Source organism: Salvelinus alpinus, chromosome 29 (assembly GCF_045679555.1).
Source record: "Salvelinus alpinus chromosome 29, SLU_Salpinus.1, whole genome shotgun sequence".
Lineage (NCBI taxonomy): Eukaryota > Metazoa > Chordata > Actinopteri > Salmoniformes > Salmonidae > Salvelinus > Salvelinus alpinus.
In genome coordinates this window covers 5101900-5118806 of record NC_092114.1, presented here as the reverse complement: position 1 = coordinate 5118806, position 16907 = coordinate 5101900, and the positions used below count along the sequence as shown (strand labels likewise).

At 38.2% G+C, this 16907-nt stretch overlaps 1 protein-coding gene across 1 annotated transcript in view; it reads right to left on the bottom strand.

Moving 5' to 3' along the window:
- grhl2b (grainyhead-like transcription factor 2b) overlaps positions 1-16907 on the bottom strand; it is a 115054-nt gene that overhangs the window by 34359 nt on the left and 63788 nt on the right. The window contains exons 9-11 of the mRNA XM_071374382.1: positions 15524-15682; positions 10477-10534; positions 326-465 (exon numbers count right to left, since the gene is read on the bottom strand). Coding sequence (XP_071230483.1) covers positions 326-465; positions 10477-10534; positions 15524-15682 — 357 coding nt within the window. The remainder of the gene's footprint in view (positions 1-325; positions 466-10476; positions 10535-15523; positions 15683-16907) is intronic.

Sequence of the window (16907 nt, the reverse complement as noted above, 5' to 3'; positions counted from 1 at the left end):
AAGGTCTGATGCTACAGATGAAGGAAGTTGTGACATATTCTAACCTACAGATTCCAATGGACACTGAAAGGTAAGGCAGTTTTAGCACTCTGGTTAAACACAGTCTAAAGCCAGACATTGATTCTACAGCACCATTCATGTTAGATTTAGGAACAGCAGACCCTTGACACACTGCAGCCTAACACATTAAATTCATCTATAGGCTACTGTTGGTTGTTAAAAATATATTTAAATATATATTTTTTTAATTTCACTTGATTAGCTTTCCTAAAAACTATGAAGGGAATAGGGTGCCAATTGGGAGACACCCTGATGTGTATCTGACCTGTCCAGCCCTCTGCAGGTTTCCAAAGTGGACATCAGGGATGAAGAGTACAGGCTGGGCCTCCAGGTCAGTCATGGTCTTGAAGTAGGTGGTGTCAGGCTTCTTAGGGAGAGTTATCACCCCTAGTCCTCCATCCTTCCCTGGAACACACAACAGTAGTGAGATCACATGGATTTACATCAAAGGAACTTCAATTGTGTTGTGTAAGCAGAAACATACAAGCACATCTCCAGACCAATCCCTCAGCATTTTACAAAAACAGTGGAGGGGTGGCTGCTTTCTTATTGTTTGAAGTGCAGATTGCCCCTTTAAAACACATACAAATTGTTTCAAAACAAGACAAATGCAACACTGTCTCTTCATCTATGATGTCTGGATGTCATTTTATCCTGAAATGTTAGGTTGTATACCACCAAGTGCAGGTAACAGTACAGGTAACAATGCAGGTAACAGTACAGGTAACAGCACAGGTAACAGTGTAGGTAACAGCACAGGTAACAGTGTAGGTAACAGTACAGGTAACAGTGTAGGTAACAGTACAGGTAACAGTACAGGTAACAGTGCAGGTAACAGCACAGGTAACAGTACAGGTAACAGTACAGGTAACATTACAGGTAACAGAACAGGTAACAGTGTAGGTAACAGCACAGGTAACAGTACAGGTAACAGTACAGGTAACATTACAGGTAACAGAACAGGTAACAGTGTAGGTAACAGTACAGGTAACAGTACAGGTAACAGTACAGGTAACAGTACAGGTAACAGTACAGGTAACATTACAGGTAACAGTGCAGGTAACAGTACAGGTAACAGTACAGGTAACAGTACAGGTAACATTACAGGTAACAGAACAGGTAACAGTGTAGGTAACAGTACAGGTAACAGTACAGGTAACAGTAAGGGTAACATTACAGGTAACAGAACAGGTAACAGTACAGGTAACAGTACAGGTAACAATACAGGTAACGTTACAGGTAACAGAACAGGTAACAGTGTAGGTAACAGTACAGGTAACAGTACAGGTAACATTACAGGTAACAGTACAGGTAACAGTGTAGGTAACAGTGTAGGTAACAGTACAGGTAACAGTACAGGTAACATTACAGGTAACATTACAGGTAATAGTGTAGGTAACAGTGTAGGTAACAGTACAGGTAACAGTGCAGGTAACAGTACAGGTAACATTACAGGTAACATTACAGGTAACAGTACAGGTAACAGTGTAGGTAACAGTGTAGGTAACAGTACAGGTAACAGTACAGGTAACAGTACAGGTAACAGTACAGGTAACAGTGTAGGTAACAGTGTAGGTAACAGTACAGGTAACAGTACAGGTAACAGTACAGGTAACAGTGTAGGTAACAGTGTAGGTAACAGTACAGGTAACAGTACAGGTAACAGTACAGGTAACAGTACAGGTAACATTACAGGTAACATTACAGGTAACAGTGTAGGTAACAGTACAGGTAACAGTACAGGTAACAGTGTAGGTAACAGTGTAGGTAACAGTACAGGTAACAGTACAGGTAACAGTACAGGTAACAGTACAGGTAACAGTACAGGTAACAGTGTAGGTAACAGTACAGGTAACAGTACAGGTAACAGTACAGGTAACATTACAGGTAACAGTACAGGTAACAGTGTAGGTAACAGTGTAGGTAACAGTGTAGGTAACAGTACAGGTAACAGTACAGGTAACAGTACAGGTAACATTACAGGTAACATTACAGGTAACAGTGTAGGTAACAGTGTAGGTAACAGTACAGGTAACAGTACAGGTAACAGTACAGGTAACATTGCAGGTAACAGTGTAGGTAACAGAGCAGGTAACAGTATAGGTAACAGTGTAGGTAACAGTACAGGTAACAGTACAGGTAACAGTACAGGTAACAGTGTAGGTAACAGTGTAGGTAACAGTACAGGTAACAGCACAGGTAACAGTACAGGTAACAGTACAGGTAACATTACAGGTAACAGTACAGGTAACAGTGTAGGTAACAGTGTAGGTAACAGCACAGGTAACAGTGTAGGTAACAGTACAGGTAACAGTGTAGGTAACAGTGTAGGTAACAGTGTAGGTAACAGTGTAGGTAACAGTACAGGTAACAGTACAGGTAACAGTACAGGTAACAGTGTAGGTAACAGTGTAGGTAACAGCACAGGTAACAGTGTAGGTAACAGTACAGGTAACAGTACAGGTAACAGTACAGGTAACAGTGTAGGTAACAGTGTAGGTAACAGTACAGGTAACCGCACAGGTAACAGTGTAGGTAACAGTACAGGTAACAGTACAGGTAACAGTACAGGTAACAGTGTAGGTAACAGTACAGGTAACAGTGTAGGTAACAGTACAGGTAACAGTACAGGTAACAGTGCAGGTAACAGCACAGGTAACAGTACAGGTAACAGTACAGGTAACATTACAGGTAACAGAACAGGTAACAGTGTAGGTAACAGCACAGGTAACAGTACAGGTAACAGTACAGGTAACATTACAGGTAACAGAACAGGTAACAGTGTAGGTAACAGTACAGGTAACAGTACAGGTAACAGTACAGGTAACAGTACAGGTAACAGTACAGGTAACATTACAGGTAACAGTGCAGGTAACAGTACAGGTAACAGTACAGGTAACAGTACAGGTAACATTACAGGTAACAGAACAGGTAACAGTGTAGGTAACAGTACAGGTAACAGTACAGGTAACAGTACAGGTAACATTACAGGTAACAGAACAGGTAACAGTACAGGTAACAGTACAGGTAACAGTACAGGTAACATTACAGGTAACAGAACAGGTAACAGTGTAGGTAACAGTACAGGTAACAGTACAGGTAACATTACAGGTAACAGTACAGGTAACAGTGTAGGTAACAGTGTAGGTAACAGTACAGGTAACATTACAGGTAACATTACAGGTAATAGTGTAGGTAACAGTGTAGGTAACAGTACAGGTAACAGTGCAGGTAACAGTACAGGTAACATTACAGGTAACATTACAGGTAACAGTACAGGTAACAGTGTAGGTAACAGTGTAGGTAACAGTACAGGTAACAGTACAGGTAACAGTACAGGTAACAGTACAGGTAACAGTGTAGGTAACAGTGTAGGTAACAGTACAGGTAACAGTACAGGTAACAGTACAGGTAACAGTGTAGGTAACAGTGTAGGTAACAGTACAGGTAACAGTACAGGTAACAGTACAGGTAACAGTACAGGTAACATTACAGGTAACATTACAGGTAACAGTGTAGGTAACAGTACAGGTAACAGTACAGGTAACAGTGTAGGTAACAGTGTAGGTAACAGTACAGGTAACAGTACAGGTAACAGTACAGGTAACAGTACAGGTAACAGTGTAGGTAACAGTACAGGTAACAGTACAGGTAACAGTACAGGTAACATTACAGGTAACAGTACAGGTAACAGTGTAGGTAACAGTGTAGGTAACAGTGTAGGTAACAGTACAGGTAACAGTACAGGTAACAGTACAGGTAACATTACAGGTAACATTACAGGTAACAGTGTAGGTAACAGTGTAGGTAACAGTACAGGTAACAGTACAGGTAACAGTACAGGTAACATTGCAGGTAACAGTGTAGGTAACAGAGCAGGTAACAGTATAGGTAACAGTGTAGGTAACAGTACAGGTAACAGTACAGGTAACAGTACAGGTAACAGTGTAGGTAACAGTGTAGGTAACAGTACAGGTAACAGCACAGGTAACAGTACAGGTAACAGTACAGGTAACATTACAGGTAACAGTACAGGTAACAGTGTAGGTAACAGTGTAGGTAACAGCACAGGTAACAGTGTAGGTAACAGTACAGGTAACAGTGTAGGTAACAGTGTAGGTAACAGTGTAGGTAACAGTGTAGGTAACAGTACAGGTAACAGTACAGGTAACAGTACAGGTAACAGTGTAGGTAACAGTGTAGGTAACAGCACAGGTAACAGTGTAGGTAACAGTACAGGTAACAGTACAGGTAACAGTACAGGTAACAGTGTAGGTAACAGTGTAGGTAACAGTACAGGTAACCGCACAGGTAACAGTGTAGGTAACAGTACAGGTAACAGTGTAGGTAACAGTACAGGTAACAGTACAGGTAACAGTACAGGTAACAGTACAGGTAACAGTACAGGTAACAGTGTAGGTAACAGTACAGGTAACAGTACAGGTAACAGTACAGGTAACATTACAGGTAACAGTACAGGTAACAGTGTAGGTAACAGTGTAGGTAACAGTGTAGGTAACAGTACAGGTAACAGTACAGGTAACAGTACAGGTAACATTACAGGTAACATTACAGGTAACAGTACAGGTAACAGTGTAGGTAACAGTGTAGGTAACAGTACAGGTAACAGTACAGGTAACAGTACAGGTAACATTGCAGGTAACAGTGTAGGTAACAGAGCAGGTAACAGTATAGGTAACAGTGTAGGTAACAGTACAGGTAACAGTACAGGTAACAGTACAGGTAACAGTGTAGGTAACAGTGTAGGTAACAGTACAGGTAACAGCACAGGTAACAGTACAGGTAACAGTACAGGTAACATTACAGGTAACAGTACAGGTAACAGTGTATGTAACAGTGTAGGTAACAGCACAGGTAACAGTGTAGGTAACAGTACAGGTAACAGTGTAGGTAACAGTGTAGGTAACAGTGTAGGTAACAGTGTAGGTAACAGTACAGGTAACAGTACAGGTAACAGTACAGGTAACAGTGTAGGTAACAGTGTAGGTAACAGCACAGGTAACAGTGTAGGTAACAGTACAGGTAACAGTACAGGTAACAGTACAGGTAACAGTGTAGGTAACAGTGTAGGTAACAGTACAGGTAACCGCACAGGTAACAGTGTAGGTAACAGTACAGGTAACAGTGTAGGTAACAGTACAGGTAACAGTACAGGTAACAGTGTAGGTAACAGTACAGGTAACAGTACAGGTAACAGTACAGGTAACAGTACAGGTAACAGTGTAGGTAACAGTGTAGGTAACAGTGTAGGTAACAGTACAGGTAACAGTACAGGTAACAGTACAGGTAACATTACAGGTAACAGTGTAGGTAACAGCACAGGTAACAGTGTAGGTAACAGTACAGGTAACAGTGTAGGTAACAGTACAGGTAACAGTGTAGGTAACAGTACAGGTAACAGTACAGGTAACAGTACAGGTAACAGTGTAGGTAACAGTGCAGGTAACAGTACAGGTAACAGTGTAGGTAACAGTGTAGGTAACAGTACAGGTAACAGTACAGGTAACATTACAGGTAACAGTACAGGTAACAGTACAGGTAACAGTGTAGGTAACAGCACAGGTAACAGTGTAGGTAACAGTACAGGTAACAGTGTAGGTAACAGTACAGGTAACAGTGTAGGTAAAAGTACAGGTAACATTACAGGTAACAGTGTAGGTAACAGTGTAGGTAACAGTACAGGTAACAGCACAGGTAACAGTGTAGGTAACAGTACAGGTAACAGTGTAGGTAACAGTACAGGTAACAGTGTAGGTAACAGTACAGGTAACAGTGTAGGTAACAGTGTAGGTAACAGTACAGGTAACAGTGTAGGTAACAGTGTAGGTAACAGTGTAGGTAACAGTACAGGTAACAGTGTAGGTAACAGTACAGGTAACAGTGTAGGTAACAGTGTAGGTAACAGTACAGATAACAGTACAGGTAACAGTGCAGGTAACATTACAGGTAACATTACAGGTAACCGTGTAGGTAACAGTGTAGGTAACAGTACAGGTAACATTACAGGTAACATTACAGGTAACAGTGTAGGTAACAGTGCAGGTAACAGTACAGGTAACAGTACAGGTAACAGTACAGGTAACAGTACAGGTAACAGTGCAGGTAACAGTGTAGGTAACAGTACAGGTAACAGTGTAGGTAACAGTACAGGTCACAGAACAGGTAACAGTGTAGGTAACAGTACAGGTAACAGTACAGGTAACAGTGTAGGTAACAGTACAGGTAACAGTACAGGTAACAGTGTAGGTAACAGTACAGGTAACAGTACAGGTAACAGTACAGGTAACAATGCAGGTAACAGTACAGGTAACAGTACAGGTAACAGTACAGGTAACAGAGCAGGTAACAGTACAGGTAACAGCACAGGTAACAGTGTAGGTAACAGTACAGGTAACATTACAGGTAACAGCACAGGTAACAGTGTAGGTAACAGTACAGGTAACATTACAGGTAACATTACAGGTAACAGTGTAGGTAACAGTGTAGGTAACAGTACAGGTAACAGTGCAGGTAACAGTAAGGGTAACATTACAGGTAACATTACAGGTAACAGTACAGGTAACAGTGTAGGTAACAGTGTAGGTAACAGTACAGGTAACAGTACAGGTAACAGTACAGGTAACAGTACAGGTAACAGTGTAGGTAACAGTGTAGGTAACAGTGTAGGTAACAGTACAGGTAACAGTACAGGTAACAGTGTAGGTAACAGTGTAGGTAACAGTACAGGTAACAGTACAGGTAACAGTACAGGTAACAGTACAGGTAACATTACAGGTAACATTACAGGTAACAGTGTAGGTAACAGTACAGGTAACAGTACAGGTAACAGTGTAGGTAACAGTGTAGGTAACAGTACAGGTAACAGTACATGTAACAGTACAGGTAACAGTACAGGTAACAGTGTAGGTAACAGTACAGGTAACAGTACAGGTAACAGTACAGGTAACATTACAGGTAACAGTACAGGTAACAGTGTAGGTAACAGTGTAGGTAACAGTACAGGTAACAGTACAGGTAACAGTACAGGTAACATTACAGGTAACATTACAGGTAACAGTACAGGTAACAGTGTAGGTAACAGTGTAGGTAACAGTACAGGTAACAGTACAGGTAACAGTACAGGTAACATTGCAGGTAACAGTGTAGGTAACAGAGCAGGTAACAGTATAGGTAACAGTGTAGGTAACAGTACAGGTAACAGTACAGGTAACAGTACAGGTAACAGTGTAGGTAACAGTGTAGGTAACAGTGTAGGTAACAGTGTAGGTAACAGTACAGGTAACAGTACAGGTAACAGTACAGGTAACAGTACAGGTAACATTACAGGTAACAGTACAGGTAACAGTGTAGGTAACAGTGTAGGTAACAGTGTAGGTAACAGTACAGGTAACAGCACAGGTAACAGTACAGGTAACAGTACAGGTAACATTACAGGTAACAGTACAGGTAACAGTGTAGGTAACAGTACAGGAAACAGTGTAGGTAACAGTGTAGGTAACAGTGTAGGTAACAGTACAGGTAACAGTACAGGTAACAGTACAGGTAACAGTACAGGTAACAGTGTAGGTAACAGTGTAGGTAACAGCACAGGTAACAGTGTAGGTAACAGTACAGGTAACAGTACAGGTAACATTACAGGTAACAGTGTAGGTAACAGTGTAGGTAACAGTACAGGTAACCGCACAGGTAACAGTGTAGGTAACAGTACAGGTAACAGTGTAGGTAACAGTACAGGTAACAGTGTAGGTAACAGTGTAGGTAACAGTACAGGTAACAGTACAGGTAACAGTACAGGTAACAGTACAGGTAACAGTACAGGTAACAGTGTAGGTAACAGTGTAGGTAACAGTACAGGTAACAGTACATGTAACAGTACAGGTAACATTACAGGTAACAGTGTAGGTAACAGTGTAGGTAACAGCACAGGTAACAGTGTAGGTAACAGTACAGGTAACAGTGTAGGTAACAGTACAGGTAACAGTGTAGGTAACAGTACAGGTAACAGTACAGGTAACAGTACAGGTAACAGTGTAGGTAACAGTGCAGGTAACAGTACAGGTAACAGTGTAGGTAACAGTGTAGGTAACAGTACAGGTAACAGTACAGGTAACATTACAGGTAACAGTACAGGTAACAGTACAGGTAACAGTACAGGTAACAGTACAGGTAACATTACAGGTAACAGTGTAGGTAACAGTGTAGGTAACAGTACAGGTAACAGCACAGGTAACAGTGTAGGTAACAGTACAGGTAACAGTGTAGGTAACAGTACAGGTAACAGTGTAGGTAACAGTACAGGTAACAGTGTAGGTAACAGTGTAGGTAACAGTACAGGTAACAGTGTAGGTAACAGTGTAGGTAACAGTACAGGTAACAGTACAGGTAACATTACAGGTAACAGTACAGGTAACAGTGTAGGTAACAGTGTAGGTAACAGTACAGGTAACAGCACAGGTAACAGTGTAGGTAACAGTACAGGTAACAGTGTAGGTAACAGTACAGGTAACAGTGTAGGTAACAGTGTAGGTAACAGTACAGGTAACAGTACAGGTAACAGTGCAGGTAACATTACAGGTAACATTACAGGTAACCGTGTAGGTAACAGTGTAGGTAACAGTACAGGTAACATTACAGGTAACATTACAGGTAACAGTGTAGGTAACAGTGCAGGTAACAGTACAGGTAACAGTACAGGTAACAGTACAGGTAACAGTACAGGTAACAGTGCAGGTAACAGTGTAGGTAACAGTACAGGTAACAGTGTAGGTAACAGTACAGGTCACAGAACAGGTAACAGTACAGGTAACAGTACAGGTAACAGTGTAGGTAACAGTACAGGTAACAGTACAGGTAACAGTACAGGTAACAATGCAGGTAACAGTACAGGTAACAGTACAGGTAACAGTACAGGTAACAGAGCAGGTAACAGTACAGGTAACAGCACAGGTAACAGTGTAGGTAACAGTACAGGTAACAGTACAGGTAACAGTGCAGGTAGCAGTACAGGTAACAGCACAGGTAACAGTGTAGGTAACAGTACAGATAACAGTACAGGTAACAGTACAGGTAACAGTACAGGTAATAGTGTAGGTAAAGTTGTAGGTAACATTGTAGGTAACATTGTAGGTAACATTGTAGGTAAAGCTGTATGTAACAGTACAGGTAACAGTACAGGTAAAGTTGTAGGTAACATTGTAGGTAAAGTTGTAGGTAACAGTACAGGTAATAGTGTAGGTAAAGTTGTAGGTAACTGTAACGGCAGCCTTCCCTCTCTGCACGAGAAGAGAGAGTGTAACAGGGATCGGACCAAGACGCAGTGTAGCTCGTGTTCAACATGTTTAATTAACAAGACGAATACTGTGAACACTTACAAATATTACAAAATAACAAACGTGGCAAACTGATACAGCCCTCTCTGGTGCAGAGAAATCACAGAGACAGGAAACAACCACCCACAAAATCCCAACACAAAACAAGCCACCTATATATGATTCTCAATCAGGGACAACGATTACCAGCTGCCTCTGATTGAGAACCATATTAGGCCGAACACAGAAACAAACAAACTAGACACACAACATAGAATGCCCACCCAGCTCACGTCCTGACCAACACTAAAACAAGCAAAACACATAAGAACTATGGTCAGGACGTGACAGTAACAGTACAGGTAAAGTTGTAGGTAACATTGTAGGTAAAGTTGTAGGTAACATTGTAGGTAACATTGTAGGTAAAGCTGTAGGTAACAGTACAGGTAAAGTTGTAGGTAAAGTTGTAGGTAACATTGTAGGTAAAGTTGTAGGTAACAGTACAGGTAAAGTTGTAGGTAACATTGTAGGTAAAGTTGTAGGTAACAGTACAGGTAAAGTTGTAGGTAAAGTTGTAGGTAACATTGTAGGTAAAGTTGTAGGTAAAGTTGTAAGTAACATTGTAGGTAAAGTTGTAGGTAAAGTTGTAGGTAACATTGTAGGTAAAGTTGTAGGTAAAGTTGTAAGTAACATTGTAGGTAAAGTTGTAGGTAACATTGTAGGTAACATTGTACGTAAAGTTGTAGGTAACAGTACAGGTAAAGTTGTAGGTAACATTGTAGGTAAAGTTGTAGGTAACAGTACAGGTAAAGTTATAGGTAACAGTACAGGTAAAGTTGTAGGTAACAGTACAGGTAAAGTTGTAGGTAACAGTACAGGTAAAGTTGTAGGTAACAGTACAGGTAAAGTGTTAGGTAACAGTACAGGTAAAGTGTTAGGTAACAGTACAGGTAAAGTGTTAGGTAACAGTACAGGTAAAGTGTTAGGTAACAATGTAGGTAACAGTACAGGTAAAGTGTTAGGTAACAGTACAGGTAAAGTTGTAGGTAACAGTACAGGTAAAGTGTTAGGTAATTTGGTGTCTAACCTTTAGTCTTCCTGCGGTTCTGTTTCCTTTCCTCATCTCTTATCTTCCTCTCAGCTCCCTGGAACACACAGACAGATTAACGCATGGATTCATATATTAATGAGTGGATGGATTAATATATTAATGAGTGGATGGATTAATATATTAATGAGTGGATGGATTAATATATTAATGAGTGGATGGATTAATATATTAATGAGTGGATGGATTAATATATTAATGAGTGGATGGATTAATATATTCATGAGTGGATGGATTAATATATTAATGAGTGGATGGATGGATTAATATATTAATGAGTGGCTGGATTAATATATTAATGAGTGGCTGGATTAATATATTAATGAGTGGATGGATTAATATATTAATGAGTGGATGGATTAATATATTCATGAGTGGATGGATTAATATATTAATGAGTGGATGGATGGATTAATATATTAATGAGTGGCTGGATTAATATATTAATGAGTGGATGGATTAATATATTAATGAGTGGATGGATTCATATATTAATGAGTGGATGGAGTAATATATTAATGAGTGGATGGATTAATATATTAATGAGTGGATGAATTAATATATTAATGAGTGGATGGATTAATATATTAATGAGTGGATGGATGGATTAATATATTAATGAGTGGATGGATTAATATATTAATGAGTGGCTGGATGGATTAATATATTAATGAGTGGATGGATTAATATATTAATGAGTGGATGGATGGATTAATATATTAATGAGTGGATGGATTAATATATTAATGAGTGGATGGATTAATATTTTAATGAGTGGATGGATGGATTAATATATTAATGAGTGGATGGATTAATATATTAATGAGTGGCTGGATGGATTAATATATTAATGAGTGGATGGATGGATTAATATATTAATGAGTGGATGGATTAATATATTAATGAGTGGCTGGATGGATTAATATATTAATGAGTGGATGGATTAATATATTAATGAGTGGATGGATTAATATATTAATGAGTGGATGGATTAATATATTAATGAGTGGATGGATTAATATATTAATGAGTGGATGGATTAATATATTAATGAGTGGATGGATGGATTAATATATTAATGAGTGGATGGATGGATTAATATATTAATGAGTGGATGGATTAATATATTAATGAGTGGCTGGATTAATATATTAATGAGTGGATGGATTAATATATTAATGAGTGGATTAATATATTAATGAGTGGATGGATTAATATATTAATGATTGGCTGGATGGATTAATATATTAATGAGTGGATTTATTAATATATTAATGAGTGGCTGGATTAATATATTAATGAGTGGATGGATTAATATATTAATGAGTGGATGGATGGATTAATATATTAATGAGTGGATGGATTAATATATTAATGAGTGGATGGATTAATATATTAATGAGTGGATGGATTAATATATTAATGAGTGGATGGATTAATATATTAATGAGTGGATGGATGGATTAATATATTAATGAGTGGATGGATTAATATATTAATGAGTGGATGGATTAATATATTAATGAGTGGATGGATGGATTAATATATTAATGAGTGGATGGATTAATATATTAATGAGTGGATGGATGGATTAATATATTAATGAGTGGATGGATTAATATATTAATGAGTGGATGGATTAATATATTAATGAGTGGATGGATTAATATATTAATGAGTGGATGGATTAATATATTAATGAGTGGATGGATGGATTAATATATTAATGATTGGATGGATTAATATATTAATGAGTGGATGGATTAATATATTAATGAGTGGATGGATTAATATATTAATGAGTGGATGGATGGATTAATATATTAATGAGTGGATGGATTAATATATTAATGAGTGGCTGGATTAATATATTAATGAGTGGCTGGATTAATATATTAATGAGTGGATGGATTAATATATTAATGAGTGGATGGATTAATATATTAATGAGTGGATGGATGGATTAATATATTAATGATTGGATGGATTAATATATTAATGAGTGGATGGATTAATATATTAATGAGTGGATGGATTAATATATTAATGAGTGGATGGATTAATATATTAATGAGTGGATGGATGGATTAATATATTAATGAGTGGATGGATTAATATATTAATGAGTGGCTGGATGGATTAATATATTAATGAGTGGATGGATTAATATATTAATGAGTGGATGGATTAATATATTAATGAGTGGGTGGATTAATATATTAATGAGTGGATGGATTAATATATTAATGAGTGGATGGATTAATATATTAATGAGTGGATGGATTAATATATTAATGAGTGGCTGGATGGATTAATATATTAATGAGTGGATGGATTAATATATTAATGAGTGGATGGATTAATATATTAATGAGTGGATGGATTAATATATTAATGAGTGGATGGATTAATATATTAATGAGTGGATGGATTAATATATTAATGATTGGATGGATTAATATATTAATGAGTGGATGGATTAATAAATTAATGAGTGGATGGATGCATGGCTGGATTAATAAATGAATGAGTGGATGGACGCATGGTTGGATTAATATATTAATGAGTGGATGGATGGATTAATATATTAATGTGTGGATGGATAGATTAATAAATGAATGAGTGGATGGATTAATAAATGAATGAGTGGATGGATTAATAAATTAATGAGTGGATGGATGCATGGCTGGATTAATAAATGAATGAGTGGATGGACGCATGGTTGGATTAATAAATTAATGAGTGGATGGATGCATGGTTGGATTAATAAATGAATGAGTGGATGGATGCATGATTGGATTAATAAATGAATGAGTGGTTGGATGCATGATTGGATTAATAAATTAATGAGTGGATGGATGCATGGCTGGATTAATAAATGAATGAGTGGTTGGATGCATGATTGGATTAATAAATGAATGAGTGGATGGATGGATTAATAAATTAATGAGTGGATGGATGTATTGATTAATAAATTAACTAATTGATGGATTAATAAATGAATGAGTGGATGGATGGATTAATAAATAAATGATTATTAATTAAATGAGTGGATTTATGGATTAATAAACAAATGAGTGGATGGATGGATAAAAAAAAATAACGGATCAATAGATGGATGGATGGATCAATAAATGAACAAGTAAATTAATCAGTGGATGGATTGATTAATATATGACTGAGTGGATGGAAGGATCGATGGGTTGGTAAATGAATGAGCGGATGTATGGATGGATTAATAAATAAATGAGTGGATGATGGATTAATAAATAAATGAGTGGATGGATGGATGGATGGATTAATAAATAAATGAATGGATGGATGATTGGATTAATAAATTCGTTTTTGAATGGATGGATGTTTTAATAAATGAATGAGTGGATGTGTGGACGGATTAATAAATAAATGAATGGATGTGTGGACGGAAGGATAAATTAATAAATGAGTGGTTGCTTGATGATGGATGAATACAGGAATGAGTGGATGGATGAATGGATTAATATATGAATGAGTTGATAATGGATGGATCAATAAACGAATGAGTGGATTGATGGATGGATGGATTAATAAATGAATGAGTTGATGATGGATTAATAAATGAATGAGTTGATGGATGGATTAATAAATGAATGATTGGATGATGGATTAATAAATGATTGAGTGGATGATAGATGGATTAATAAATGAATGAGTTGATGATGGATGGATGGATGGATGGATTAATAAATGAATGATTGGATGATGGATTAATAAATGAATGAGTTGATGGATGGATTAATAAATGAATGAGTGGATGATGGATGGGTGGATTAATAAATGAATGAGTGGATGATGGATTAATACATGAATGAGTGGATGATGGATTAATAAATTATTGAGGGGATCAATCGATTAATTCATGAATGAGTGCATGGGATGGATGGATTAATAAATGAATGAGTGGATGGATGGATTAATAAATGAATGAGTGGATGATGGATGGATGGATTAATAAATTAGTGAGAAGATGGATTGATTGATTGATTAACAAATAAATGAAAATATGGATGATGGATTAATAAATGAATGAGTGGATGGATGGATTAATAAATGAATGAGTTGATGATGGATTAATAAATTAATGAGTTGATGGATGGATTAATAAATGAATGAGTGGATGATGGATGGGTGGATTAATAAATTATTGAGTTGATGGATGGATTAATAAATGATTGAGTGGATGATAGATGGATTAATAAATTATTGAGTTGATGGGTGGATTAATAAATGAATGAGTGGATGATGGATGGGTGGATTAATAAATGATTGAGTGGATGGTGGATTAATAAATTGACTTGCCTATTTAAATAAAGGTTCAATTAAAAAAATGAATGCGTGGATGGATGGATTAATAAATGAGTGATTGGACGGATGGATGGATGGAATAAATAATGAATGAGTGGATGATGGATAGATTAATACATGAGTGGGTGGATGGATGGATTAATAAATGAGTGAGTGAGTGGACTGATGTGTGGATTAATTAATGATTGAGTGGCCCAGCATCGTCCGAGTTTGGCCAGTGTAGGCCATCATTGTAAATAAGAATTTGTTCTTAACTGACATAATTAGTTAAATAAAGGTTAAATAAAAAATATTAATAAATGAATGGGTGGACGGATGGATTAATAAATGAATGAGTGGATGGATCTGTGATGCAGCATCACATCCAACAGCACTGATGATAATTACTACAGTTTGTAACTAGTCTCACCAGACTCAGGGCACTCTGCTGTGAGAAAAGATTGCCATTTTGAGTTGATTGTTTAACATGCAGAAGCCACCAGGAGGATGCAGAGAGTCAAGAACTCTGGAATTTATTCTGAGATTCTAACAGTACAGGGGAGGATGAATCATAGGGCAAGGAGGAGGAGGAGGAGGAGGAGGAGATCTGAAGATCAAAAAGCAGCTCTTCAGGACTAAAAGTTCATTAGTGAAGTGGGTCATGAAGGAGTTAGAGATCAGAGGTCAGAGGTCAGAGACTCACCTTGTCACAGAAGACCTTGATCTGAGAGAAGGCTCTGTGGAGGGGCTTGTTGCTGCGGTTGTTGTAACTGTAGGTGTCAATCTGGATCATCAGAGGAAGACCCTTCACCCCCTTCTGAGACGAGAAGTCTGTACTCAGACAGTTCACTGTGATAAAGATCTAACCAATCAGAGGGACAGAACAAATTAGATTCCTGCAAACTGACCAATCGGAGACAGAGCAGTGGCAGTGAGTTCTATTCAGCTAGAACCAGACAAACTACTCAGTCAATAAAACCTATATCTGAGTTGGCAGATCTTCCAAATACAACAGCATATTCATATTGACTAAATATCAAACTGCACAAAGCGTGGGAAGCATACTCCTACATGTTGTTACGTAAGAATAGGCCTCCCACTGTTCTATGGCTGTGGTGTCTCATACAAGTTAGCCAATCTGTGTTAGTAAGGCTTTTCTCCAATAAGGAAGACACAGAACAGAGCATAACAGAGCTGGGATGTGCTGAGACAAGCCATGGTCGCAGCATTATGTCTGCCCCAGGGCCACAGCATAACACAGAGAAAATAGAATCAACTCAAATGTGTCTTCTTTCTACATTTTAGACATCTAAATCGGTCCTGTTTTCTCTTCTCTGACAACTCCCTGAACCATCATGTTTCAACATGTGGACAAACACATCAATGTGTTTTTGCCCCCCCCCCCCCCCCCCCACACACACAAAAAAATAGGTGTATTCTCAGACAGTGTATTACGCTTATCTGCATAGAGGCTATAACCTCTGTAGTAACAGGCCTTGGGAGCCAGAGTGGGGCAATAGAGGCTATAACCTCTGTAGTAACAGGCCTTGGGAGCCAGAGTGGGGCAATAGAGGCTATAACCTCTGTAGTAACAGGCCTTGGGAGCCAGAGTGGGGCAATAGAGGCTATAACCTCTGTAGTAACAGGCCTTGGGAGCCAGAGTGGGGCAATAGAGGCTATAACCTCTGTAGTAACAGGCCTTGGGAGCCAGAGTGGGGCAATAGAGGCTATAACCTCTGTAGTAACAGGCCTTGGGAGCCAGAGTGGGGCAATAGAGGCTATAACCTCTGTAGTAACAGGCCTTGGGAGCCAGAGTGGGGCAATAGAGGCTATAACCTCTGTAGTAACAGGCCTTGGGAGCCAGAGTGGGGCAATAGAAGCTACAACCTCTGTATTAATAGGCCTTTTAAAGCCCTCTTGATCTGTGAAGCAAAACTATGGGTGCTGGAGGCCGTCTGGAGGAGCTCCGGGAGTAGTGGTTTACTTCCTATAACACATCAACCTATTACAACTAGGAATGGCTGGAGTTAAGAGAGCATGGGAAGATAGTTATCAGGAAATACAACTAATTGGGAGGGTTTCAGGTA